Source organism: Penicillium solitum, assembly GCF_028829755.1.
Source record: "Penicillium solitum strain IBT 25940 chromosome Unknown utg000009l_segment0_segment0, whole genome shotgun sequence".
In the NCBI taxonomy this organism is placed as follows: Eukaryota; Fungi; Ascomycota; class Eurotiomycetes; order Eurotiales; family Aspergillaceae; genus Penicillium; species Penicillium solitum.
The window spans coordinates 2,364,565-2,392,498 of NW_027072128.1; the positions used below are offsets into that span (position 1 = coordinate 2,364,565).

General features: G+C 50.4%; 6 protein-coding genes across 6 annotated transcripts; 5 read left to right on the forward strand and 1 right to left on the reverse strand.

Annotated features, from left to right (window-relative positions):
• Positions 1–88: 88 nt before the first annotated feature.
• On the forward strand, positions 89–12,489 carry tom1 (E3 ubiquitin-protein ligase TOM1; the record flags this gene model as incomplete). The annotated part of the gene is made up of 5 exons (XM_065606791.1): positions 89–136; positions 198–7,926; positions 8,002–8,085; positions 8,140–12,333; positions 12,395–12,489. The coding sequence occupies 5 exons, from the start codon at positions 89–91 to the stop codon at positions 12,487–12,489; spliced, it is 12,150 nt and encodes a 4,049-aa protein (XP_065459957.1).
• Positions 12,490–13,033: 544 nt separating this feature from the next.
• Positions 13,034–14,308, forward strand: N7455_011994 (ribose-phosphate diphosphokinase; the record flags this gene model as incomplete). The annotated part of the gene is made up of 5 exons (XM_040953864.1): positions 13,034–13,104; positions 13,173–13,264; positions 13,331–13,703; positions 13,784–14,056; positions 14,155–14,308. 5 exons carry the CDS (start codon positions 13,034–13,036, stop codon positions 14,306–14,308), a joined length of 963 nt encoding a protein of 320 aa, XP_040815741.1.
• Positions 14,309–15,556: 1,248 nt separating this feature from the next.
• N7455_011995 (40S ribosomal protein eS6) lies at positions 15,557–16,720 on the reverse strand (the record flags this gene model as incomplete). The annotated part of the gene is made up of 5 exons (XM_040953779.1): positions 15,557–15,653; positions 15,766–16,183; positions 16,289–16,309; positions 16,424–16,496; positions 16,616–16,720. The coding sequence occupies 5 exons, from the start codon at positions 16,718–16,720 to the stop codon at positions 15,557–15,559; spliced, it is 714 nt and encodes a 237-aa protein (XP_040815817.1).
• A 2,221-nt stretch (positions 16,721–18,941) lies between these two features.
• N7455_011996 (uncharacterized protein) lies at positions 18,942–19,227 on the forward strand (the record flags this gene model as incomplete). The annotated part of the gene is given in 2 exon segments (XM_065606792.1): positions 18,942–19,002; positions 19,022–19,227. 2 exon segments carry the CDS (start codon positions 18,942–18,944, stop codon positions 19,225–19,227), a joined length of 267 nt encoding a protein of 88 aa, XP_065459958.1.
• A 2,424-nt stretch (positions 19,228–21,651) lies between these two features.
• N7455_011997 (putative HMG box transcriptional regulator) lies at positions 21,652–23,688 on the forward strand (the record flags this gene model as incomplete). Its single annotated transcript, XM_040953770.2, has 3 exons — positions 21,652–21,841; positions 21,973–22,118; positions 22,174–23,688. 3 exons carry the CDS (start codon positions 21,652–21,654, stop codon positions 23,686–23,688), a joined length of 1,851 nt encoding a protein of 616 aa, XP_040815694.2.
• A 482-nt stretch (positions 23,689–24,170) lies between these two features.
• Positions 24,171–27,791, forward strand: N7455_011998 (uncharacterized protein; the record flags this gene model as incomplete). Its single annotated transcript, XM_065606793.1, has 2 exons — positions 24,171–24,975; positions 25,060–27,791. The coding sequence occupies 2 exons, from the start codon at positions 24,171–24,173 to the stop codon at positions 27,789–27,791; spliced, it is 3,537 nt and encodes a 1,178-aa protein (XP_065459959.1).
• Between the last annotated feature and the right edge of the window lie 143 nt (positions 27,792–27,934).

A 27,934-nucleotide genomic window follows, 5' to 3' on the forward strand; every position in this document is an offset into this window, starting at 1 on the left:
ACGACCTTCTCAATCCACCCTCTCTAGGAGACAACCCTCCTGGAATCTCTCAACTCCCTCATGTTTGACGGGCCCACCGATCGTTATCATGGGGAGAATTAAGAAGGTAGCCAGCCAAAAGCATGAGGCTACAATCGTAAGTTACTCTCCGGCGGCCTGATGTGCAACCCAACTAAAAAATTTTCCTTCTATCACAGTCACCATTTTTGCAAGAATTCATAGCGCGTGCCACAAGTCTTCCCGTTCCAGAGCTCCCGTCGCTTCTCAACACATTCCCTAAGCTATGGCCGTTCCCACGTGGTGATCTCTACCATTGGATCAATGTCCTAGACCGATTCGACGAGATTCTAGCCTCAGCTGTGGAGAAATACTTCCTGAATACTGGCCCTCAGACCCAGCTGTTCACCCGAAGTGTTTTGGAGGAATCATACTCAGCCGATGAGAGCAAGAAGCCATCAGAGGGTGTTGATGCTAAACTAAATGCCCTGGGATACGGCCCTGAAGGAGATAGAGAGCTTGTGGAAGCAGTTCTTGATTTCTCTCGTCTTTTGCTCGAGAAATGTGGAAACCGCAGCCTGTACAGCAGCAGCGATCGCCTGGGTGACCTGTTGAATACCACCTCACTCTCTCTCCTACAATCTACATTGCGACTGTCTCTTTGCTTAGCTCAACGATACCACTCTCGCCAGCGTGGCACCCATCAACAGTCCGTATTGCAGTCCCACTATGCTCTTGATCTTGAAAAGTTGCAGAAGATTGCAGCTCCTTTCCCGCGTCCAGTCATCGCTAGTAAAACACCGTTTGCCGCATCCCCCGCTGTTTCAACTAAGGGGAAGGAAACCACAGCCCAGACCAAAATCAACGCCAATGAACTGGTTTCCCTCGTGCGTGATGGTGATGGCTGGGAGGAATGGGGAGATGTTCGAGTTCTGTACTATCCCTCGGGCCCCGAACAGGTCAGAACGACCTCCGAATTTGGTCAAACAGAGCAGGGCTCCCACATTCCAACCACACCAACCCCACTGCGACGCAGTGCGACACACCCCACTCATTCCAACCAGGGCTCGAATGGAGATGAATCACCAGCTATCGCTGGTGGGAAGGCAGAAGAGGCCACACGAGCGGGCAAAGTCCTAGAGCTTTCCTATTCGAAAATTTCAGCTGCAAAGGTGGAAGATCTTCTTGCGGCCAACTTGCCTCATCTGCCCCTTGAATCAAAATATGAGCTGCTCCAAAAGCTTCGAGTCGCCAAGGCGTTGACAGGGTCGCGTGCCACGCGAGAACAGATCCTTTCCATCAAGGCACTGGCAGTGACCAACCTGGCCCACGTCCACCCGGAGAGTACCTTCCAATCAAAGGTTCTCCAAACCGATCTAGAACAGCCAAAGCGTCTTCAGCTTGCTTACCAGCTTGCTGAGGTGGTTCATCTCGGTGCTAGTGGTGACCTCGAGGTTTCCCGGTCTGTCCAAACTTTGGCGATCCAGGCACTGGATGCGTTGGCCAAGCACAAGGCTCGTGCCGTTGACGTCTGCGCAGCTTTGAGTGTCAATGTCAACCACGGAATTCTCATGTTCTTGACCCGTAAAATGGTCAATGAACTAGGCCCTGAGAACAACGACCCGGATGATGCCTACTACGATGAGTGGCGAGATGCTTTACTTGCACTCCTACGCACTCTCCCAAGCTCGAGCACACGTACACCGGAGACCTTGGTTGCAGCAGGTCTGATTCCCATGTTTGTTGATATCTTGAATCTGCGGACTGAAAAATCCCGCCGTGTCTATTCCCGCATCATGGAGTTCCTTGACACATTTGTGCATGCGGTCCGGGATGCACTGGGTACACTGACAACAGCAAAGGGCTTTGACGCCATGTCTGATTTGATTGACCACGAGACCAAGACCGCGTTTGAAAAGGTTAAACGCGGGGATGGATTCCCTGCTCAATACAAGAACCCTTCGATTGACTATCAAATTCCTTACTTCCAGCAGCAGACCCTGCGCTGGATGTTCCGTTTCGTCAACCATATCATGCAGCACAATGGCGGAGGCTTTGATCGTGTTCTGCGAAACTTGATCGATTCGCCTCAGCTGTTGACTTCTCTTCGGCTTGTGTTCGAGAATGCTCGTGTTTTCGGCTCACATGTTTGGAGCAATGCTGTCAACATTCTCAGCAGCTTCATTCACAATGAGCCTACTAGTTATGCTGTCATCGCCGAGGCTGGCCTTAGCAAGAGCCTTCTTGCCGCTGTCATGGGCCGTGAACTTAAGGTGCTGGAGAAACCGCCGGCTGTGGAGCCCGAAGACCGCGATACTGAGGCTGAGGCTGAGACCGAGGCGGAACCCGCCGCCACTCAACCGCCTAGTGCTGAAGCCGCGATCCAGTCCGAGGGAAAGCAGAAGGATCGTGAGTATGCTATCGTCAGACCCCAGAACACCCCTCTCGCCCCTGGCATTATGCCGGCAGCTGATGCTCTTGCTTGTATCCCTGGTGCATTTGGAGCCATCTGCTTGAACTCCTCTGGTTTGGACCTCTTTCAGTCCTCCGATGCACTGGAAAGCTTCTTCGAGATCTTCGAGAACCCTGAGCATGTCAAGTGTCTAAAGGATGACGCAGAACTGGTTCGTTCGTTAGGCACGACCTTTGATGAGCTTGTCCGACACCACCCGGCATTGAAGACCTCTATTATGTCTGCTGTTCTTGTAATGGCTGCTCGTGTCAACATTCTGGGGCGAGTCAAGGCATGGGAGCTTGGCATGGGCACAAAGATGTGGACCCAAGACGCCGACGGCAAAACAACTCTTTTAGGAGATGTCTTCTCATTGTTCCGAGAGATCGGCACAGCTGTGGATGCACCCACAGATGACCCTGCCTCGTTTGGTGCTCCCCAGCTCAACGTCAATACTCTTCCTAACGGCGCTAAGCTTGTTGTTGGGGATCTGGATCATGTTCTTCCTTCGCCAGGGCCCGACTTCGAGCCTCAAGATAAGGATGCTCATGGTCTCTCGGCTACGGACTACCTGTTCCCAGCCTTGCGATTCCTGGGTGCTTTCTTCGAGAACCAGACGAACTGCACATCATTCATCCTCGCTGGCGGTACAGAGTTCTTGTTGGATCTTGCGACCCTCCAAAGCTTGGCATTTGATTTCCACAGCACCAACGCCAACCAAGAGATCACCGTGCTTGTTCACATGCTCGCGGAAACGAAGCCTCACCTTGTTCTTCCGTCCCTCGTTCGACGCGCACAGGCAGCAGTGGATAATCTTTCGGCCTTTTGGACTGCGCCCACTGGATCGGGATTCTTTACGGAATTGATTAAGCCAGCAGACTCGAAAAAACCAGCCCTTGAACCTACGGCTGCTGCTAAATCTGGCACATTCTTCGTGAGGCACTTGAATGCCGTTCTTCTCCTTACCGATGTCCTTCGGGAGGTTTTCGCGTCACCACTGTACCAAACTCGCCCTGGCCAATCTACCTCCATCTTTGCCCAAGCCAATCTTGCGGACCAATACTGTTCTCTAATCTCCTCACTGAGCAACCTTCTTGCTTCTTGCGTGTGGGAAGGGATTTTGCTGGAGAAGAACATCCCCGAGAAGTGGCTGAAAGCGACACAAGCCTCTTCTGAAAAGCATGGCTCTGGGAAGTCAAAGGCTACTCCGGTTACTGGGAACCCCCAGGAGCCTTCAACAACGTCTGGCGCCGAACCTCAACAGGAGAGCACTGGTGCACCAGAGACTGCTCCGGCCCAGCCCGGCCAGGGCCCGAACGAAGACGATACCGAAGTTGATGAACAGTGTCCAGCTTTCAAGAATGCGCGTACGCTTCGCTACCTTCTAAGCGCTCTGCCAACATCGATTACGGGTTTCTTGCACAACCTCGGACTCGGTATCATTGGCAAGAGACGCGCAGATCCGCTCCAGAAACAGAAGGCGAATGCTATCCTGGTCTCAGACGCCATTGCCGAAGGTATTCTTCGTCAATTGCAGTTCAACCCTGCCAATTCGAGTGACAGCCCCAAGCACCGGTTCGCATATCTCATTGTCATTCTTTCCCACTTCTCGCACCTTCTCTATGAAGTCTCAACAGACCGTCCCAGTCCAAACTACTTGACTTCAGTTCTCGTTTCATTCAATAAGAACAACGGCCTCAAGGTGTTGAAGGACATTTGTGACGTCTTCTTGGGCGACATCAAGTCCCTCCCATCTGCGGAGTCCATTCCAGACCAGGACAAAGAGCTTGCTGATCGACTTGCATCTGGGTATGGTGGAATTAAGATCATCCTTGGGTTATTCGCAGACCTCACCTCTGGGAAATTCATCGTGGACTCTAGCCAAACACAAGCCTTGACTTCTCATCCTGAACGAGACCGAGACCGTCCCGATTACTTCCAGCCAGGTCAACTCTTGGTGGAACTTCGCATGGAGATTTTGCCCATGGCCAAAGACATGTGGAACTCGGACTTTGCGACTCAGTCTTCGAGTCCAATTGTCCGATTGTTGATTGATATCATGCGGTGCTCCTTGGATGGCGAATACGAGGCTGGCGCGGCTCGTAAAGCAGATACCCCGCCTATCTTGGTAGAGATGCCCAAGAAACCATTTGTCGTCCATACGGAACGAGCAACTGCCTTGCTCGAGAAAGGGTACATAGATGTTGATCTTAACAAAGAAGCCCTCTATCGTTGCAACAATCTTTTGATGGCGGCCGAAGAGTACTGCAAGGCGCAGCAGTGGCTACGTGCCCCTCCTAGAGTTCCCCCGGGCCCCGGCGATATCAAAACCGGAGTACCCGAGTCTGCTTCTGGCATCGACTCCCTCGAGGATGCTGGTCTTGGAGAGGTTCACCCTTTTACTAGCGCCACTCCGCTAGACCGCTCTGCAGCACTCCAAATGCTTCTGGCTCAAGCAACCGGGCGACCCGTGTCTGACGCAATGCAACGTTCTCCTTTCCCCGGAGGTGATATTGACTCCGACATGCACGACGGGTTGGCGAGAGCTCTGGACAATGTTCTCAACGACAATGATGATATGGATAGCGATGATCGAGGCGAATCATCGAGCCAGCGTCGTCCCGAGAGTCGCAGTACCGGAGCAAGCTCATCTGAAGCTACCGGGGCCTCCCTGGGAGAACCGGTCAAACGTCGCCATATGGTCACAGTCGAAGACCTAGACGCAGAGAGGCAAAACATTCGGTCAAACCTGATCGATCGGGCCCTGGACATTCTAAACGAACACCATGATGTCTCTTTCGAGCTATCTGACTTGATCACCTCGGCTATTAAGAAGCATAGCGAGCCTGTCAACTTCCGTCGAGACGTTGGAGAGACCCTCGTTCAATCGCTAGTGTCCCTGCAAATGGAGAACTTCCAGACAGCTGGCAAAAAGATCGCAGCCTATGCACACATTCTCGCGCTGACCCTTCAAGATCGTGACATGTACACCGCCACTCTTGAAGAGCTCAAAGATTGCTTCTCGACTTTCCTTGGATTTATCAAGCTCCCAACCCCCGAAAAGGCCGAGCAAGAAACCTTCCCCTGGGTTGGACATGTCCTGCTCATTCTCGAGAAGCTGCTGTCTGATGATTGTCAGCCTCCCAAGATTTCCTGGACCATGCCAAATCTTGATGATCCAAACGCCAGCAGTGATGAACCGGCCCGTCTTGAAGATCCCCTTGTCTCACTCGAGGAGAAGACCCAGCTATTTGAGGCTCTTGTCGAGATCCTACCCCGAGTGGGCAAGGATGATACACTGGCGCTCTCCATGTGCCGTGTTCTTGTCATTCTAACTCGCGAGCGCAGCATTGCCGCCCGCTTTGGTGAAAAGCGAAACCTTCAGCGATTGTTTGTGATGGTTAAGCAACTTTCCAGTGCTACAAATGATAAACTCCAAAGCGCCTTCATGCTGATCCTTCGTCATATCGTCGAGGACGAAGCTACTATTCGGCAGATCATGAGAAGTGAAATTGTTGCCAACTTTGAGTCCAAGAATACCCGTCAGATTGACACGAACGGCTATGTGCGACATATGTATCACCTCGTGCTGAGAGCTCCTGATATCTTTGTGGAGGTTACAAATGAAAAGCTGCGGTTACTCCGATATGACAATCAACGTCCACAGGTTCTTGGACTGAAGGCCGACAAAGATCGGCCACAAAAGCGAGGAAGACCAGGTATCCTCATCGAAGAGCACAAGCCAGAATCATCTGCAGCAGGCGAAGCATCTGCCTCGGGTGAAACATCTGCCCCCGAAGACATGGACAAGAGCAAGGAGGACAAGGGCAAGACCCCAACCAAGGGTGCCGAACTCAAAGCCCCAATTGTGGAGAACCCGGATGGTGTTATCCATTATCTGCTTTCGGAGCTTCTGTCCTACAAGGATGTGGACGACAAAGAAGCCGGTCCTGAATTCCCAGAGCAAGCTGCTGACCAATCCGATACTCAAACCGATGTTGAAATGGCCGTGGACGAACCAGCAGAGCCAACACCTTCAATTGCGAGCACTGCCGAAGCACAAGCATCTCGCGGTTCCAAGAAGGCAGAGAAGCCCCAATTCAAGGCAGATGACCATCCGATTTACATCTACCGCTGCTTGCTTCTCCAGTGCTTGACGGAGCTTCTATCCTCTTACAACCGGACCAAGGTCGAGTTCATCAACTTTTCCCGCAAGGCTGATCCTCTGGCCACTACGCCCTCCAAACCCCGCTCTGGCGTCTTGAACTATTTGTTGAACGTGCTCGTTCCCCTCGGTACCATGGATCATGACGAGTCTTTGGTGTTCAAAAAGCGCAGCATCACCTCTACATGGACCATGCAAGTGCTTGTTGCGCTTTGCACCAAGACCGGCGAGTTTGGCGGCGTTGGTAGACGTCGCACTGATCCAAAGTATGAAGACGATGAGCCTGAGCTTGCTTTTGTCCGCCGTTTTGTGCTGGAGCATGCTCTCCGGTCCTACAAAGATGCTATGGCCTCTACAGAACCCCTAGATGCCAAGTATTCTAAGCTCATGTCTCTTGCTGACCTCTTCGATAAAATGCTCAGCGGTTATTCCTTTACCAATGACGCGGGCTTCCCAACTTCAACCAGACAGCTCGCGAAGACCATGTTCGAAAAGAATTTTATCCCCGCGCTCACTTCTTCGGTCGCCGATGTCGACTTGAACTTCCCATCCTCCAGGCGTGTCATTAAGTATATTCTTCGTCCATTGAATAAACTTACCCAGACTGCCGTGCTTCTCAGCGAGAACTCGGACATCCCTATTCAAGGTGATAACGAAGATGATGAAATCTCATCCGCAACTTCCGTTTCTGACATGGAAGATGAACGTGAAGAAACACCTGACCTCTTCCGCCACTCTACCCTTGGCATGCTAGAGCCTCGTCATGACGAGGAAGAAAGCAGCACCGAAGAATCTGAGGGTGAGGACGATGAGATGTACGATGATGAATATGACGAAGAAATGGACTACGACGAGGATGTTGCTGAAGATGATGGTGAAGTCGTAAGTGACGAAGACGACGAGGGTATGGGTCCAATCGAAGGTCTTTCCGGAGATGCAGTCGAAGTCATCCTGGATGAAGATGATGACGAAGACGAGGACGATGAAGATGAAGATCACGACCATTCGGACATGCATGATGACATGTATGACGGAGAAATTGGAGGTGACCGAGACAACGAAAGCCTCGAAGACGGCGAAGAGGACGAATGGGAAAGCGAAGAAATGACCGAAGACGAGGAGGAGGTCGAGATGATGAACCAATTCGAAGATGAAATGGCCGACATCAGACAATCCACTAGACACCAAGGTGAAGACCAACACCTTGGTGACCTATTCCGTGCCCTGAATGGTTCTGGTGTTGACGATATCCATGGAGATGCCTTAGGTGGCGATATTCACGAAGAAATTCTTGATGATCTCGATGAAGATGGTTTGTCCTTCCTTAGCCTGCTGAGGCAACTCCCACTGCCGCTGCCACGACCCGCCTTGCTGACATCCGGTCCAGTTGAAGACGAAGACGAAATGGATGAACTTGACGAGGACATGGATGACTTCGATGAGGAACAAGGATCCTATGGGGATATGGAAGGTGAGGTCACCTCTTTCCATGATTTTGTCAGATCGTTACTAACTCGCCCAGAAGACGATGATCTTCTTGAGCCATGGGGATGGGAAGGCGATGAACCTCCAATGGCCCGAGGACATCCCCAATCCCGCTTCCGCGGAGGCCCGCCGCCGGCCTGGGCTACTGTCACTGAAATCATGCCGGGTCGCCCATCCGGTCTTGTTCCCATCCAGCCTTACCACCGTGTTCACCGAACCCAAATCGCACCCCGCGGCAACGACGATGGCATTAACCCTCTTCTTGTCCGGACTGACCGCCCAGATCCTGCCATTCCACCCCGCGCTGCTGCTGATCCTTTCGCCGATTGGGGCCAGGCTATGGACACTGCAGGTGGCCGAGTTGTTGCCATGGATAGCCCAATTAGCTTCATGAATGCCATTATGCAAGCCATTGGCGGACAGGCGGCGCCAGGTTTCGGTGTTGTCACTCGCCCTGATGGTATTCATGTCCATGTCGACCGACGGGCAGTCCTGCCTGGTCGTATTCAGGATATGCTTGGAATCCCCCGAGGAGCAGGCCCTCCAGCTCGCACTCGCGGCGACGATCCTCACACTGCCGTCAAATTTGGTCTTGGTACCACCAGAAACCGCTGGCAAGAAGAGGCCCGCATTATTTTCGGCAACCAGCACGTTGAGCGGAGCATGCGCGTCATCAACTCCATTCTCAAGCTCTTGGTTCCCCCTGCCATCGAGGAGGAGAAGCAGCGCCAGAAGCTCGCGGAAGAGGAACGCAAACGTGTTCAAGCCGAAAGGGCTGAAAAGGACCGCCAAGATCGCATTGCCGCTGAAGAAAAACAGCGTGAGCTTAAGCAGAAGGAGGAGGAAGAAAACGCCCGACTTCAGGCAGAGAAAGAACAACAGGAAGCCGAGCGCCAAGCTGCTGGGGTTGATGAGCCCATGGAAGACGTCCAAGAAACCAATATTGCGGCTGAAACCGCTGGCCCATCTACTCAAACCGAAGCCCAGCCCACTGAACCTACTCGTCGAGTCTACACGAACATCAGAGGCCGCCAAGTTGATATCACCGGTCTCGAGATTGATTCGGAGTATCTGGAGGCTCTGCCTGAGGAACTCCGGGAGGAAGTCATCATGCAACAGCTTGCTGAACATCGATCCCAGGCTGCCGCCGCGGGTGAGGAGGATACTGAGATAAACCAAGAATTCCTTGAAGCCTTGCCTGCCGAGATCCGCGAAGAATTGCTGCAACAAGAAGCGGCCGATCGACGCCGGCGCGAACGTGAGACCGCGCGACGACAGGCGGCCACTGCTGGTGGTGCTGGCGCTGCAGCTCCTAGCACTCAACCGGCGGAAGAAATGGATGCCGTCAGCTTCCTTGCCACTCTTGATCCCTCTTTACGCCAGGCTGTTCTGGCCGATCAGCCCGAGGATGTTCTCGCAACCTTGGGTCCAGAGTACTTGACCGAAGCCCGTGGTATGGGTGGTAGCGGCCGACGCATGGCCCAGTTTGGTGACATGAGTGCCATCGACCACCGACAGAGAATTGAACCTGCTGCAGGCCAAGAACCGAAGAAAGAGCAGAGACGTCAAATTGTTCAAATGCTCGACAAGGCTGGCGTTGCAACCCTTCTCCGCCTGATGTTTATGCCTCTTCAGGGCAATGCTCGCCATCAATTGAACGATATTCTTCACAATGTTTGTGAGAACCGCCAGAACCGGAGTGAGGTGATCAGTGTTCTTCTTTCGATCTTGCAGGATGGCAGCGTTGATTCCACTGCGATTGAACGCAGCTTTTCTCATCTTTCTCTGCGTGCAAAGGCACCAGGAACACAAAAGACACCGCAGTCTAAGCGAACCCTCGCTATCCAGACTGCTTCGAGCGTCAGCAGTGAAGTGACCCCAATTATGGTCATCCAACAATGTATCGCTGCGCTGTCTTTCCTTTCGCAGTTCAACCCTCATATTGCTTGGTTCTTCCTGACGGAGCATGACTCTGCTTCAGGTGGTAAACTCAAGTCATTGCGCAAGGGCAAAGGCAAAGAAAACCGAGCTAACAAGTTCGCTCTGAATGCACTCCTTTCTCTCCTTGACCGCAAGTTGATAATGGAAAGCCCTAACTGCATGGAGCAACTGTCTAGCCTCCTTAGCAGCATCACACAACCACTAACCGTCCTTCTTCGTCGTGAGAAGGAGCGGCAGGAAGAGGGCAAGGGCAAGAAGCCCGAGAGACCTCAAATCGAAGCATCCGCCGATCAACTTGCTGAGGCTGCCGATTCCAGCATGGACACATCCATGACCGACGCTCCACTTCCCACTGTGGAAACCCCTGGAGCCGCTGGCGAAGAGACCGCAGAGAATGAAGAGGCTACTTCAGCTGAAGCCAAGAAATCTGAAGATTCCAAGGAGCCCGCTGAAGACGAGAAGCGCAAGAAGCGAACCATCGAGCCTCCTGTCGTTCCGGATCACAACTTCCGACTGGTTGTCCACATCCTTGCGGCTCGTGAGTGCAATGGCAAGACATTCCGCGATACACTTTCCACCATCAACAATCTTTCCGCTATTCCTGGAGCTAGAGACGTGATCGGCAATGAACTGGTTGCTCAAGCGCAGGCCCTTAGCGACACCATCTTGGGTGATTTGGAGGATCTTCTTCCTCATATCCACCAGGCCAAGACTGGTACCGACATGCAAGGCCTTGCTCTAGCGAAGTTCTCCCCAGCTAGCTCAGACCAGGCGAAATTGCTACGTATCCTGACCGCACTTGATTATCTATTTGACCAGGCCCGAGCGGACAAGTCCAAGGATATTGAGCCTGGATCCGCCCCCAAGGAGGATGTTCTCAAGAAACTCTATGAAAGCGCCACTTTCGGCCCGCTTTGGAACAAGCTGAGCGACTGCTTGACTGTCATTCGGCAGAAGGAGAATATGCTGAACGTGGCTACTATTCTTCTCCCGCTCATTGAGGCATTGATGGTCGTCTGCAAGAACACCACGCTGAAGGACCAGCCGCTGTCTCGTGGCAGTCGTGAATTGTCAGTCAACAGCACTGCAACAGCTGATGCTGGTCTCAGCATGGAGAATATCTTCTTCCGGTTCACCGAAGAACATCGCAAGATTCTCAACGAGCTCGTCGGCCAGAACCCTCGCCTCATGAGCGGTACATTCTCCCTATTGGTCAAGAACCCCAAGGTCCTGGAATTCGACAACAAGCGCAACTACTTTACCCGTCGTGTTCACTCCCGCGGTGCCGAGCCTCGCCACCCTCATCCTCCTCTTCAGCTCTCTGTGCGCAGAGCTGAGGTTTTCCTTGACTCTTTCAAGTCCTTGTACTTCAAGAGCGCCGATGAATTGAAGTATGGCAAATTGAACGTACGATTCCATGGCGAGGAGGGTGTTGATGCTGGTGGTGTCACCAGAGAATGGTTCCAAGTTCTTGCCCGTGGCATGTTCAACCCCAACTACGCCTTGTTCATCCCTGTCGCCGCTGATCGGACTACCTTCCACCCCAACCGCCTTAGTGGCGTCAACTCGGAACATCTCATGTTCTTCAAATTCATTGGGCGGATCATTGGTAAGGCCTTGTACGAAGGCCGTGTTCTCGACTGCCACTTCAGCCGAGCAGTCTACAAGAATATCCTCGGACGATCCGTGTCTATCAAGGATATGGAAACTCTCGACCTGGACTACTACAAATCACTTCTGTGGATGCTGGAGAACGACATTACCGATATCATTACCGAGACCTTCTCCATTGAAACCGATGACTTTGGCGAGAAGCAGGTTATCGACCTAAAGCCCGGTGGTCACGACATTCCCGTTACACAGGAGAACAAAGAGGAGTACGTTCAGCGCGTGGTTGAATATCGCCTCGTCGAGTCTGTTCGCGAGCAATTGGACAACTTCCTCAAGGGCTTCCACGAAATCATCCCTCCCGAGTTGATCTCCATTTTCAACGAGCAAGAGCTGGAACTTTTGATTTCCGGTCTTCCTGAGATCGATGTGGATGAGTGGAAGAACAACACCGAGTATCACAACTACTCCGCCTCCTCCTCACAGATCCAATGGTTCTGGCGTGCCGTCCGCTCATTCGACAAGGAGGAGCGTGCCAAGCTTTTGCAGTTCGTCACTGGAACCAGTAAGGTTCCCCTCAATGGCTTCAAGGAACTTGAGGGTATGAACGGTGTGAGCAAGTTCAACATCCATCGCGATTATGGCCACAAAGATCGCCTTCCTAGCTCGCATACCTGTTTCAACCGTAAGTTTTTTTCCCGCATTTCTTGGCTGCATTAATTCGTTTTACTAACTATTGTTAACAGAGCTTGATCTTCCCGAGTATGAAAGTTATGAAGATCTCCGTCAACGCCTTTACACGGCCGTGACGACTGGCAGTGAGTACTTCGGGTTTGCCTAGACTATCCTATTCTACGGCATGGGAATGGTTTCATCCAGCCAAAGCATTGCCTGGCGTTTCTCTTGATTCTTATGGGATTTTCTTTTTATTGGGGACGAATGAGAAAGTACGAGTATGGAAGGCTGGCATGGGCCAGCGAGGAGAAGTTAGTTTATGAGAAGATGAAAACTGAGGCACCTGGTAAGGGATTCGGTTGAAGTGCAGGTCAACCGTGTTCTTTTCAGAGCCCTCTTTATGTACTTAAATTGCTGCATTTATTTCTTTTTTTCCCTTCAAATTCGCTGCGTACTTCTTTCCTAGTCATTATGAGTATAGAAGAATGTCACATGCAGGTCATATAGATCCCCAGGGCTCCAGGGCTTGGCGTTGGGTTTATGTCATCAGGCGGTGAGTCCGTCACGGGACTGCATAGAAAAAAAGACATGCGGGGCCGCGGAGGAAAATCGATTTTTTGAGCCGAACACGGTCATCTTGAAGAAGAGTGTGTTTTGTGCTTCTTTGAATTGAATCTCTCTCTTCTTACTGTTTCATAAAGCCCTACATCATGTCTACCAACTCCATTAAGCTCCTGACTGGCAACAGTCACCCGGAGCTTGCTAACCTAGTTGCTGATCGGTATGTGTAACCGACTAGGTCAAACTTGGAAGACTGGGCCAGCGGCTAATCCTAGAGTTATGGATCAGGCTCGGTATTGAGTTGACCAAGATTATGGTCCTGCAATACTCCAACCAAGAAACTAGTGTCACAATCGGAGAGAGCGTCCGGGACGAAGATGGTACGAGCATCCCACCTTAATCGTGATCTCAAGAACCCCCACTCATATATATGACTCGTTACGCAGTCTTCATTCTCCAATCCACGAAACCCAATGATATCAACGATGGACTCATGGAGCTTCTGATCATGATCAACGCTTGCAAGACCGCCTCAGCCCGCCGCATCACAGCCGTCATCCCCAACTTCCCTTATGCCCGCCAAGATAAGAAGGACAAGAGTCGTGCTCCCATCACCGCCAAGTTGATGGCCAACATGCTCCAGACTGCCGGCTGCAACCACGTTATCACCATGGACCTGCACGCCAGCCAGATCCAGGGCTTCTTCAACGTCCCCGTCGACAACCTGTACGCCGAGCCCAGCATGCTCAAGTATATCCGTGAGAACCTCGACGTCAGCAACTGTGTCATCGTCAGCCCGGATGCTGGTGGTGCCAAGCGGTAAGTTGTGCCTATCTGGATGCTATACATGTATCTATATAACGGGGGTAGTTCAAAGGCTAATTTGGATTGCTGTTAAGTGCTACTGCCATTGCTGATCGCCTGGACTTGCAATTCGCGCTTATTCACAAGGAACGTGCCCGTCCCAACGAGGTCTCGCGCATGGTCCTTGTCGGTAATGTCAAGGACAAGATCGCTATCATCGTCGACGATATGGCCGACACCTGCGGCACTCTCGCCAAGGCTGCCGAAACCGTCATGCAGCACGGTGCCACCGAAGTCAACGCCATCGTTGTACACGGTATTCTGTCCGGCAAGGCGATTGATAACCTGAACGGCAGCTGCCTCAAGCGGTATGTACACGCCCAGATAACAACATCGAGTCATTGGAATATTGAATGATTTACGTTTTCGGGACACTTTTGACTAACTCTCTCTCTCTCTCTCTCAGCATTATCGTCAGCAACACTGTCCCATTGGGCGACAAGCAAGAGCAGTGCGACAAGATCCATACGATCGATATCAGCCCTACACTGGCAGAGGCATGCCGTCGTACACACAACGGCGAGTCAGTTAGCTTCTTGTTCTCGCACACCGTGGGGTAAATCAAAGGCAGAGAATGAGTTATTACATCAAGACAGAGGATCAAATCTACGGGTTGTCCTAGAGATTACCTACGAGCGTGGTTGCGGAAACCGTGGAGTGAGCGGGAAACAAAAAAAAATACGATTTTTATGACCCTTTTTATTAGCTGGACGAGGATGTTAGTCCCCGGGTGTTTTATTATTGTTTACTATGTTTTTTCTTTTGAAGAGAGAGATCAACGTTTAAATGTTGGTTTTACGCTGGTTCTCTCTGGCGGAAGTTGGTTATCCTTGGCTGGGTTCGGTTGCATCGTGCATGTGTGTATGTACTCTCTTATGCAGAGTACTTCCTATTTAGTTTAGATTATTGCAAAGCCTGAGGGCTGTTTCACAGCGTTTAAAATTAGACTTGGTGTTTTTTTCAATGGAGGAATTGTTGCTATGGCTTTGTGTTGACTTAGCTTTTTCTAAATTTGATATGCTGCTGTGATCCTACAACATATGTGAATTTATATAGCAGAACACACACGACTTGGGCACTACTAGTCGCGGAGCTAGAGTAGAAACAACATCCGATAGTGGAAGTTCTTTGTAATAGCTCTGCTCGCAATACGTACTATTGACCTCAAAGTGCAATCATAACCTTGAAAAACATAATTCCGAACGCCTTTTTAAGTGTTCAGACCTTATATAACACGTGACCCGTGCATATACTGACCCTTGGGGGAACTGCGCCTGGAAGCGGGGGAATTTAAGGTAATGGCATTATTGAACTAGTGTATATAAGTGACTTCATCCAAGTGGAGTAGACCTAAGAGCCCACAAAGAGGGGGGGAAGGATATAAATCGAGGGGGGATATACAATCGACTACTCCCATACCCAATATAAACTACGCCTACTCCTTGAGAAAAAAAGCCTCGAGCAATTGACAGAACTGAGTATTGAAATTTGCATGCACTCCATTCAAAAAAAAAAGGGTCATCAAAAAAAGGTAGGTTCAACACAGATATGCATGCGACTCCCAAGGCCCGAAATCACCGTAGCCAAACACAAGGGAGTATCAACCACTCAGCCTGCTTTGTACGTTTTGAAACCTGTTCCCCGTCTCTTTTCTTGTTCCCTTTTCTTTTTATCAGACATGTATCCTCCGCGCCCCTGAGAGTGATTCATTTTTTGTGAATTCCCCTCAAATCATCCCAGAGACGTGAAGCTCCTCCATTAAACCCCATCGCCGCAGAACGAAATCATAAAACCGCGGGTTTGGAAGTTTACTTCCGCATGGAGGAAGCTCTCCGCTTGCGGAGCTCATCACGCTTGGACTTCTCCTCGTGGACACGGCCGGCAAGGAGCTTAGCGTAGTCGTTACTATGTAACCGTTAGTTCAAAATTTCTTTTTTTTCCTCCAAAAAAATCAAACCAATACACCCAGTGGATAAATTGATCAGAGCATAGAAAAAGAAGAGGGGGGAAGTCTTACGCAGCATCACGGGCAGTCTCAGCACGGCGGCGCTTGATGGCAACGCGTTGGCGCTTGCGCTGGAGACGCTGGGGGGTAACCAGACGCTGGATCTTGGGGGCCTTGGTGTAATCCTGCTTGCCCTCCTTGGTGACGGTACGGCGGATGACGAACTTGCGGACGTCGTCCTTCTTGTCGAGACCGAAGAAGCGACGGATCTTGGTGGCACGCTTGGGGCCGAGACGCTTGGGGACAACGGTGTCGGTGAGACCGGGGAGCTCACCCTCGCCCTGCTTGACGATGGACAGAGCAAGGACGGCAAGGTCCAGACCGGTGATGGCACCGCGGACGGACTTGCGCTTGCGCTCACCGGTGCGGCGGGGGCGGTAGCAGCTGTGGCCGTCGGCAAGGAGCAGACGGGTACGGGTGGGGAGGAGAACTGTAGAAATAAATTCGATGAGTATCCTGCGGTTTGGTGGTTGGATCCCTGGGGATATAATTTTTTTTGATCATTCCCCAGGTTGTTGTGCGGCTGTGTACGTACCACCCTGCTTCATGGGGAAACCTGTAAATTAAAATCGTCAGCATTTTTTTGTTCTCGTTGTGTGCGTTGGGATTCCATTTTCCATCATCGAATTGTTGTTCCGACACTGGGAATGGAGAGAGATTGTATGCGTACCCTGCTTGTCGTTACCACCGGTAATCTTGAAGACGTAACCCTTGAACTCATCACCGAGAGCATCGCCGGCAACCTAATCAAAAGAAATCCCAATTAGCCAGTCGTTCTCCATAGTCGTATGTGTGTGTGTATATATTGTTCATCGATTTGGTGTCGGAGTCGGGGAAGGATGAAGGATAAGGGAGTGCTGACTTCGGTGCCCATGCGCTTCTCCATGAAGGGACGGAGCTTGCGCTCATCGTCGATCTCGATAATTTTCTGGGACCCATTGGCCGGGTAGGAGACGTTGAGCTTCATCTTGACGGAGGCGGCGCGGTCAAGACGGTAGCGCGGGTGTTGTCGATTTGTGAGATTGTCGTCGAAGGAGTCTGTATTGTGGATTTTTTTAGTTCGCCGGCTTAGCGAGGTGCAAGTCACGTGTCACGTGTGGGAAGTAGGGCTTGTGGTCACCAAATGGAGTTTAGCGTGGTTTCATCGGGTCATGTGACTGGGTATCAGCACCCTGACATTTTCTTTTCTTCGTTCATCAACTATGTCAAGTTCATAAAATGTTGTGGTGTGGGTATCTACAGAGTGCCGAAAACACCAAAATAACTGTATTCTCAATGATGCATATGCAACTCGCCCCCGCCAACTATGCATCTAAAACACAACACATATCCAGGGCCGCCAGCAACTATAGCTTTCCGTCCGCCCTGAATCAACAGAGTGCTCCTTTACTCATATGCAAGACCTCCCAGTGCGAATTTTGAATCCGACCGACTTAGAATCACCAACGGAATGATGAATGAATGTTTCGGGTCATGATTCAGTCTCGACCGGCCGAACTTCAACTTTTATACACATCAAAGACTGAACATGGTCTCACCAAGCGACTCATTGACAGCCACCACGAGCCTCGTACGACGTTTGCAAATTAACAGCCTCCACTAACCATATTTGACTCTATACTTGGCCTGTGGTCTGAACCATTGGCATATCAGACCTTGCAAACGCCAGTGCATGGGTCATTGAGCAGACAACCCCTGGATTTGTAAGACACTGTCTCATGATGATAGGCGGATAAGCCCTGGACGACTTCAGACTATGAAGACCCAGGAATGACCAAGTACTGGTTAACTAACCGCTGATCCCATTCCGGGTATCATGTACGGGAATAGTCAGCCGCCTATGCGACCTTTGTCCTTGGTGACATAGGGGTTCAGAAATACGATCCATTTTGCTCAAAACAATATCAGAAACGTTCCAATATCATATTCAAGATAATACTACAATGTTTTGGATGTATTTTTAGATGTCTCCTCTCAGTGTTACAACCAGAAAAAAGAAAATGATTACATAGTTCGTCAATCTCCATCGTATCTTTTCCCCATACTTTTTTTTATCCCTTATCCATCTATTTTCCAATAGAAACATCGTGTCTCACAGGTACTCCGCTCTAGAGATCTGCAGTATACAATGTCTTGGCATATCAATAGTACCGAGAAACAATTGCGTCTCAGACGGCAAATAGGTCGAAAGAATGACAAATCCCTAAGACAATGCGAAACAGAACGCCACTGGACGTGACCTTGTGTGATGGGTTTTTGTAAGAGATGCAAGTAAGTAAGTCTAGACCCATCTCCACTATTCGGACTGGAGAATGTGAAAGAACAGGAGAACCCAAATATCAGCAAGAGGCTTAGATACGGAAGAAAATACCAGATCAAGAAATTGTGGCCCAGTCTGCTCCACAAGTAAAAAGAAGTTCAACCCGGCAAGTCTGATTTGTCTGGTCTGATGTTAGTCTACTCGGCTCTTTCCGAGCCACGCGGTCAATCTAGACCTTGCCGGTGCTTCTTGTCCGAGTGGAGATTTCGTCATAATCTCCAATTCTTTGTAATGCTGGATAATCATTTGGTTCCCCGTAGAATATGAAAGACATTCGTTTCTGATTACATTGTATCGCATTGGTTTTGCTACCTGGGAGCATATCTCGACTTACAATTTGCCATCAGAGTATTTGGGGCGACTTGTTTTATATCCGAAACAAGAAGACCTGAGATCGCCACTACTCAACCGGGCCTATTCTGGCACTTAACCGTTCAGTGACCACGACGTGCGTGTTTAACCGTTTCTACGCTCTGCCTGCAAGATTTTCGTGGCTTTTGATGTCACAGAGGTTCCCCGATATCCTCCCTTTAGCATCATATTTATTCCATGCAGCTAGCATATTTGACCAGTGATTAGTCGTATTCGGAGATTCAGAGCGATAACCAATCCGACAAGTCACAAGGCAAGGGTATGGATTGACTGGCTTTGTTCAATGGCAATATAACACCCGTGGAAAGTATAAACACGGGAGAAACAAGCATCATGTCTGACCGAAACAACCCGAAACGCGATTAGTCCCCTAAAAGGCAAGAGCATCGGCGCCGTAATCGACAACAAAGAACTCGATCTACTAGACCAACTGCCTTAGACCCACCTCGTAGACTTTTAAGTCTTAGCTCCAGCAGTGGCGAGGCAGCCGCGACAAATGGACTTTCCGAGGAAGCGGTCCGGTCCCGTCAGGACCGCACGGTCATATCTGAAGCTTGGTTACAAAGGACTACGCAGTAAGCAAATTGGTTGAGCGGCGTGTTGCAACGGTTATTGGTCAGCTCAACACGCCCGCGCGATGGGGCACAACGGTGCCGAAACTCATTTTGACGCAGACGGTCGATGTGACTTTCCCACCTGGGTTCAGGTCTGCAGGTGGTCGGTACAAGGATTCGGTGGGGATCCTGGAAGGGTGGGATGGGAAGTATCCGCGAGGTGGCTAGGGGGTGGAGTCGTGGTACTATGTATCTTTTTGATACCAATTGCTTTTGCGACGAACGCATTCGTGACTGGGCAGCCCTATGCGGCGGGCATTGAGGGAAATAGGTTAGGGAAGAACTTGGACCCTGGGTGAGAAGATATCGTGGAGCCTTATGTTGAGAGTGGGTTCCAGGTCATGATGTCAAAGGAGAAGAAACAGTGTGAGAATTTCAGATAAGTATCTGTTCTGGTAAGTGGTCCCTTTTCTTTCTTCGTCATTCCCTACCATTTCTATAAGAAACGTGGGGTGGGGGAAGGATCGACAGGTCGTCATTCCCATTTTTTGCTGATTGTGACACTGTTGAATTCAGGCACCAAAAATGCATTTGGGACTTTTAGCTCACCGGCTCCTGGGCAGCGGAAATGGACCATGGAAATTGATATTTTTGTTGAACCCAAGGGACCCAAAGGGAGAGCATCAGGGAAGCGCCACAACCGACGGGGGTTTGCAGCTTAGACATTGTCTAGATCAATGAGAAACCAATTCTTCACACAAACAACTCAAAAATGAGCAGCGAAAAAAAAAAAAAAAAAAAGAACGGTGACAAATATGACGTCTCGCAAGTGTGTGCCCGGGGAGGTCTATACGTACATGTAGCAAATGATGTCGATACCCGAGCATCAAACGCAAACCCGACTATACTTGATGCGGAGCAATGACCAGGTTCCAGGACAATCAAAAAGGGTCCACGGGTGGATCTGAACATTTGAACCCTTGACTCTGAACCAGCCTTGGAAGGAAGGACACGGTAGTACCGAATGTCAAACCATTAACTGGAACCTGCAGAAGAGTTATTGGAACTTGACGGGAAGACCCAGACCAACCCATTACCCGAGACATAGGAGAAAATAATAGGGGGGGGGGAAAGGGTGGTATTGTTTAGAGTCCCAGCGAGTTTGACTGTAACGTATGTATTTACTCCGTAGACATGGTGGATCGAGAGATCGGCGATGAGATCATCCCGGATCCCGGCGTGGGAGAGATAGTGTTGATTTGAAATATGATTATACATAATAGTGAATGAATATAATGAGTATGAATAGAAAAGAATATACTCCGTAGATCAGTCCAGGTGACAATGCCATGAGACAATCAAACCAAAGTCTATATCTAACTTATCCTATGTAATATGTCTAAGTTGTCTAACTTGTTCCAGTCAAACTGATTTCTTTGTTGGATTTGACGGGGAACTGATTTTGGAAATGCCCCGACCAATCAACGTCCAGGAACTGGTCAGTGGAGCCTCGTGGACCAGCTCGATCAAGCGGGTCGCCGCATCCGGAGACAAAGAAAACAATGACTCTAGTGCCTTGGCCCTTGGGAAATTAGGAGGATTAGGGAAATTAGGAGGATCTTAGGGGGATTTTAGGGGGATTTTTCTTAGTTCGTTTTTTTTTTTTTTGAGTTGACACCTCGTTTTTCCTTTTTTTTTGCTTCTTTTTCTTTTCCTTTTTTTTTTCTATTTGGGAGCTACCTAATAATCTGAAGGGTACCGTGTCAGTTAGAAGTACGGAGTATAACGGTTGAGATTTTCAAGAAGTCTCCATAGTAGTAGTATAGGATGAGAATGAATGTATAACAAAGAAAAGCCACTGGCTATCAATTTGTCTTAATTCTTTTCTTAATTTTTCTTAATTGTTTTGATTTCGGTGATAATTTCTTTTTTATCTCGGTTGGCTCGGTCAAAATATCAAGAGCAATCTGGAGCTATTGTCAAAGAACCAGCCGCTAGACAGGGATTCTGGGGGAGGAAAAAAAAACACCAGACAAAGAATCCTGCGCTGTTTAGGGCTTTTGGGTCCAAACGCTATACTTCGCTGTGTCCTAATCCCTGGTATTCCCCGGTCTTTCAATCATTTCTTATTGGGATTATTTGCCCATTTTCCCCCGATTTTGATTCAGTGGGATTCATTTGGATTCATTCTCTTTGTTGCTCACATCTAGCCCCCTCCTCTTTCTTTCTTGTTATTTCTTAGGGCCCAGTCGCTCTCCAAACCTATTCACTTCTGCCTTCTCTTTCAACGCTTATGCTTTTCCCCCCCTCCCCTTTTACCTTTCCCTTGTGGTATTTCTTTCATTCAAACTTCGCCTTCGAGCCCTTTCATTGAGAGAGAAAAGTATTAAATAAATGTCTTACGATCGAGTTCTCCCTCACCCTGTTGCTCTACGCTATGAGTCTGCTCAAGCCACTCTGCCTAGACCGAGCAATTTACTCGATCACAAAGTCATGAACGAAGAATTGTCTGCCATGGCCATGAGACACCCGGCCGACGGTGGTCCAGTGGGACCTTTAGGCAGATACGCTGAGCCTCGATCAGCAGTACATCGGACACATCAACATATATCCCTAAATGCATCCAAAGAGCCACATGCACATGCACACAAGATGTCCTCAAATGGCTCCGCCAAACCTGTCGGGTCCATGATCTCAACCAAGGAATTGCCATTGCGCGACAGATCAGATCGGTCATCTTCATCTTCCGCCAGCAGTACCAGTCCCGTCAAATCACAGAAAGAGAGTGCCATGCAGTTTTGCCTCTGTCAACCGGATCCGAAAATTCCCCGGCCTCGTAATGGTGAGTCGATACTGTCCGCACCGTCATTAGAGATTGGCAAGTGGCTTTTTTCGATTGTTTCTTTTTTGGTCTTCGTTAGCCAGATCTGATCTTTCGAATACATGGGACATAGCTAATGGTCCAATTTCTAGCTTTTATTCTGTATCGTCAGCATTATCAGGCCATGGTGGTCGCTCACAATCCGGGCTTGGCCAATCCCGAAATCTCCAAGATTATTGGAGAACAGTGGCGATCTCTGTCGGAGGATGATAAGAGCAAATGGAAGGCACTTGCAGAGGTAAGACTGGCATCTCTGAAAATGTGATTTCAAAAACACTGACAAATTACCTCAGGAGGAAAAAGCTCGGCATCAGCAGCAATACCCTGACTACCGCTACCAGCCTCGGCGGTATGGTCGGGATGGAAGCGCCCGGAGTTCGGCCTCTGGAATTGGGCACAATCCATCTGGTTCATCGCACTGTAACAGATGTGGTGGTCGATTGATGAATGCACCCGCTTCCCCCATGACCCCGTTCACACCCAGCGGTGGGCCTGGGTATCGACCACCATCAAATTTCTCAGTATCATCACCGCACCCAAATGCCATGCCGCCAAGAAGCTTCCAAGGCCACGAAAAGGACCCCAATCCCGTACCAAAGTCGGCAAAGATGGACCACGATCCCCGTTCTCGCCAAAGACACTGGGAGGAACCCAGTGGTCGATCTCCCGATAATAAACGTCGCCGAGTATCCCACGGCTCATTCAAGCCAACTTTACATCCCTCTTACCGGGACCACAGTCCTGGCAGTGCCATTCCCGAGTCACCGCACCCGATGACCCCGTGGAGTGCTCGTCCTGATATGCCGCCACGTCATCTCCCCATGCTCCAACCGCAACGGCCATATCAAAGTGTCCCGGGCCAGCCACACCCGGACCCCAGTCTGAAGCTACCGCCACTCCAGACCACAACACCGGTGATGACTCCCATGACACCCTATCCACAAGAAGGATCCAGTGTCGAAGCAACAGTCATGACAATCCCCTTCCTCAACAAGATCAAAGTCCTCGCCAAGATCTCCCCACCACTCCTCCCCTCATTCCGCGACGACATCCCCCCAGCCCGCGGCCCCGTCATCGCCGTGGACGGCCAAGACCCAGACCTCGTCCAAACAGCCGTCGAATACCTCAACAACCTCCTAAGAAAGGAAGCAAAGTATAACGTACGAGTCTTTGACGGCCCAGAAATCAAAGCACCCCGCCCCAACTCCGCAGAAGCAGGCCAGATGGGCGACGCGACAGTCGACTACCTCAACACCATCTCAGCCTGGCACCGGATCTCCGACGACGTCGTCGGCTTCGTGAAATCCACCTCAAGAGCCGGCTCTGTCGACGCCCGCTCTATAACAACAGACGAGGAAACCCCCGCCCCAAACCTCTCCCCGCGCACCCTCATCCCCAAAACCGCAAACATGCACATCCACTCCCCAGCCCAGTCAAGCGAGAATGGCTCCGAGACAAGCGCCATCACAACGGGCAGTAACTACGGTGTGCCGATCGCGCTCGTCCCGCGCTACCAGCTCACCACGGCTGACGCATTCGCCTGCTCCACGCCCATCGGCGACTCCTACGCGCCGCTCGATCACTGGCAGTGGATGGCGTCGCTGTGGCGCGCGTGCGTGGGTCCTGATATCACGGTCTATATTCGTGAGTGCAGTAAGGAGGAGCTGGATCGTATGGGTGGGAATCCTGTTGAGGTCCGGCTGCAGGATGCTCGCACAGTTGTGCTGAGGAAGATTGTTGGAAGAGACTTGGAGGAGAAGGCGCTTAAGCGGATGGGTTTTGAGATTGAGGACTTTTTGACCCAGTAAGCTCGAGATCAAGCTCGGGCCTGTTTGGGGCCTGGGCAGAGAATGGAATTTGGATTTGGTGCATTGTTTAAGGAGTCATGGATTCATTGGTTGGGGCGTGTGATAGATTAGATTGTGGTAATTTGATGATGGCTCATCGTACTTCTAATGAATAATATTAATAGTCATAACAGTGTAATTAATGAGGTTAATATAGCCATTAATGGACGTTGTAAAACCTGTCAAAAAAGAAAAGGACGTTGCCGTAAGGAGCCAACCCGTGGGCGCTCGGACCCTCTTTGATCCACCCCCAACCCGACAGGGCGGAGCCGCTTATCAAAAGCGGTCACTATTCTGCCAATATCTCTCCAGATTCTATCTCATATTGTTTCTTCTTACAGGTATTCGCCATGTCGGGGCAAGCACAATGGGCCCCAGGCCCCATTATAAGACCAATACAAATGAACCACAGACCTTCAGGGGTTCCTCCGTTTTTCGGTACCATGTCCACTCCTGAACCCGATATGAAATGGGAAGACCCAGAGGCGCTAGATGCGCCTCCCGGCCCAGATGTGACAGGTGGGCTCGACCTAAGGATGAAAAATGAGACCCTCGAGGCGGATGTTACAGATGAGCCTCTTGAACCACATACCCTAGAGACAATGGATGCGCATATGGATGGCTATATCCCAGCCGGCGTTTTAGGCAAATTCTCCTCCAAGCCCCGCTACCCAGACTCCGAGATAGCGCTGCTAGAAAAACACGAATGGATTCGAACACGCTCTCTTGTTGACAGCAACAATGTACAAGTTTTCGTACTACCAAACGCACAGCAAAAGAAACCCATTCAAAAAAAGAAAAGAGGTGAAACCGAAAATATTCTCCTAAGCCATCTCAAACTCATCATGTCTATGATCGACAACTCCTCCAAAGCATGGAACAGCTTGGTTGATGCCCATGCTGGTGTAATTGCCAACACTCAGCCCGATAGCGAAGAAGAAGAATCCCTGTATTACATATTCAATACGCTGCAAGAACCCACTCTGGACTTGGATCGCGCAACAAATTTGCACTCCCGGGACTCTATGGAGGCATTGCTTGGCGATTCGGTTCGAGGCCTTAAAACACAGCTTCATCCGTTTCAGCGCGAATCTGCTGTTGTGATGGTGCAGCGGGAGGCAGAGCCGGCGTTAGCGCTTGATCCGAGATTCCAGCCTTGGCGAGGTCCGACTGGGTTGGAGTTCTATTACAATAAGGAGTCTGGGAGCATTCTGAGGGACAAGATATTGTATCCCGAGGCCTGTGGAGGTAGGTGCTTACATTATTGGCGCTGATTTTCCCAATGATTGTTGGTTTGTGAATATCTTAGTGAACTATACTGACTGTTACTAGGGATTTTGGCAGAGTCCATGGGATGTGGGAAAACCCTCATCAGCCTTGCTGTGATATTGGCTACGCGGGGACATTTCCCTCAAATCCCGGTGGAGTATCAAACACTCGAAAACCCCATCAGGAACAAGACTGGAACATTAATGGAAATGACCGCTGCTGCTGTTGGTCGATTTTCCCTGCCCTGGAAGGACTTTTTTGATTCGCAGCTGGAAAAGAAAAAGAAAAATTATGATAATTGCAGGAAGGCCTGCATGGCCCAGAGTGGTGCCTACATGATACCGGCGAAACGCGATAATCAAAGGTCTACATCAGGGTACGCCGAGCCGGCGGAGCACATTCGTCTCTGCTCTGGTACACTCGTTATTGTCCCGGAAAACTTGATGGACCACTGGGAACGTGAGATCGCTACTCACACTAGCGATCTGAAACTCCTAGTACTGCGAACGAAGGACACAACACCATCAACAGACGACCTTCTGGACTTTGATATTGTGATGTTCTCCAAAGGCCGATGCAGCAAAGAGAAAGCAAACCGCAACAGTCGTGCGCAGAAGTCGGATGCCCCTATTCTCGATCTTCACTGGTTGCGAGTTATCGTCGATGAAGGGCACAACCTTGCGGGTAGAACAACGGAAATGGTCGACTTTCTAAGAAAGCTGAAATTTGAACGCCGCTGGATGATCTCGGGAACTCCTCTCTCAGAAATGTATGGAGTGGAACTTAGCATTGCTTCACAGGAAGTGGGCACAGATGATACTGAATCGTCACCCGACGATTACGCCGGTTCCATCCCTCAAACCCGCAGAAAGGGGGGCAATGAAGACCCGGACTTGAGGAAATTGGGCGATATGGTTCATAATTTCTTCAAACTCATGCCTTGGGCCAACAATCCTAAAGAATGGGCATGCTACACAAAAACGGTAGGTAAAGATGGGATTTCTCGAAAATCTCCGTCTCTACGTGCGACCCTCCAGAGTCTTGTTGTGCGACACCGGTACGAAACGGTCAAAAAAGAGATCACTCTTCCACCGCTGTATAACAAAGTGGTCTACCTTGAGCCGACTTTCTACGACAGGCTATACATCAACATGTTCCTCTTTACACTCGCAGTCAACGCCATTACATCTGAACGTGAAGGTCCCGACTATATGTTTTATGAGGGCGACGAAACAAACAAGAAAAACAAAAACAAACACAGGCTCACTGAGTTGATACAAAACTTACGGCTGGCTGGATTTTGGTGGGCTGGCAATGACAATGTCCAAAGCACTGTCGACATTGCTCTAGAATATCTGGAAAAGAACCAAGAGAAGATGACAGTGGCAGATTTCAACCAATTGAAACAGGGCATCCTGATCGGACGAAAGGCAATGAATTCCCCCGGCTGGAATGGGTTCAAAAAGATGCATGAGCTTGGAGTCTTCGTTCGGCATTTCCCAGAGCATGCTCGCAACATGTGGGCCCTTGATGCCACAGACACCGACCACGAGCCTCTGCTCATGGGTATGACCCAAGCCCGTCGCGCGCAAGAATTTGTGGTGAGCCGTCTCCGCATGTCTGATCCCGCCGACGGTCTCGCAGGAGAGGGTATCAAAGTTCGTCGGGAGCTAGTTCAACACAGCCAGACAGCTACTACTAAAAAGAAAGACAAAGATCAAACTTTGAACTTCCGCACTCTCCCAGAAACCTCTCCCTTGAAGCAAACGAAGCTGGAAGGAGTAGCATCAGCCAAGCTTCGATACTTGTTAGACAAAGTGCTAAAATTCCAGAAAACCGAGAAAATAATCATCTTCTATGAACACGACAACGTCGCTTCCTGGGTCGAGCAAGGCCTGGAGTTAATAGCAGTCAAATTCCGCACATACGCCAGTACCGCAAGTATGGGATCCAATGTCAAAACCGAGAGTCTGAGCGAATTCCGCGAAACCGAAGAGGTCCGTGTTCTACTGATGAGTGTCAAACAAGCCTCGCATGGTCTCCACATCCCCGAAGCCTCAAGGATGTACATCGTCAACCCAATCTGGGAACGTAACGTGGAAAGCCAAGCCATCAAACGAGCCCACAGAATCGGCCAGAAAAGACCAGTCTACGTTGAAACCCTCGTCCTAGGCGACACCCTCGAATACCGGATGCTCAACCGCAGCAAAAATATGACCGCGGAGGAGACGAAACATGCGGGAAATGACCCGCTTCAAGATAGTACCATGAGCGACATCATTAAGAACGAGCCCTTTTTGCCCATGTCCGACGAGGCTTCGGCTGGCATGGCTCCGCTGACACATCCACTCGGGCTATTTGATCGGCATAAATTGCCGATTCCCGATAAAGAGAGGGTCCGTGCATCCAAGCCATCGGCGCAGAAACGGCCTCGGGGTTTGGAGTCCGATGCCGACTCCGATTCGATTGGTGTTCAGAGGCCATCGGCCCAGCGGCGACGGATTGGGTTTGCGGAGCATGACCAGGTTATGGGTGAGGGTGCTGTGGATGCGGTTCCTGCGCCGTTGCAGCCCGTTCCCGGGTTGAATTCGGCTTCTGAGGCTGGGGTCCCTGTGTCTGGACCTTCGCAGACTGGCTTTGTGGAGCGTGGGACAGTTATCGGGGATTGTGTTGTAGCATCTGGAACATCTGGAGCATCTGGTCCAGTGCGACTCATGCCGATGCACTCTGTGGTGGACTTGACCGGGGACGGTGTTCAGAGGCCGCCCTCGTTGTTTGGGCCGTTCCGGCCATGATATTTCTTTGCACCTTTGCGTTCTAGCGGCATTTCAGATTTTTTTTACACTATACTCCACACGCATGTAGAAAGAATGACGGGTTATTGAAATCAAGAGGGGAAAGAATTAGGTCATACGCCAAGTATACGCGTGGCAACATA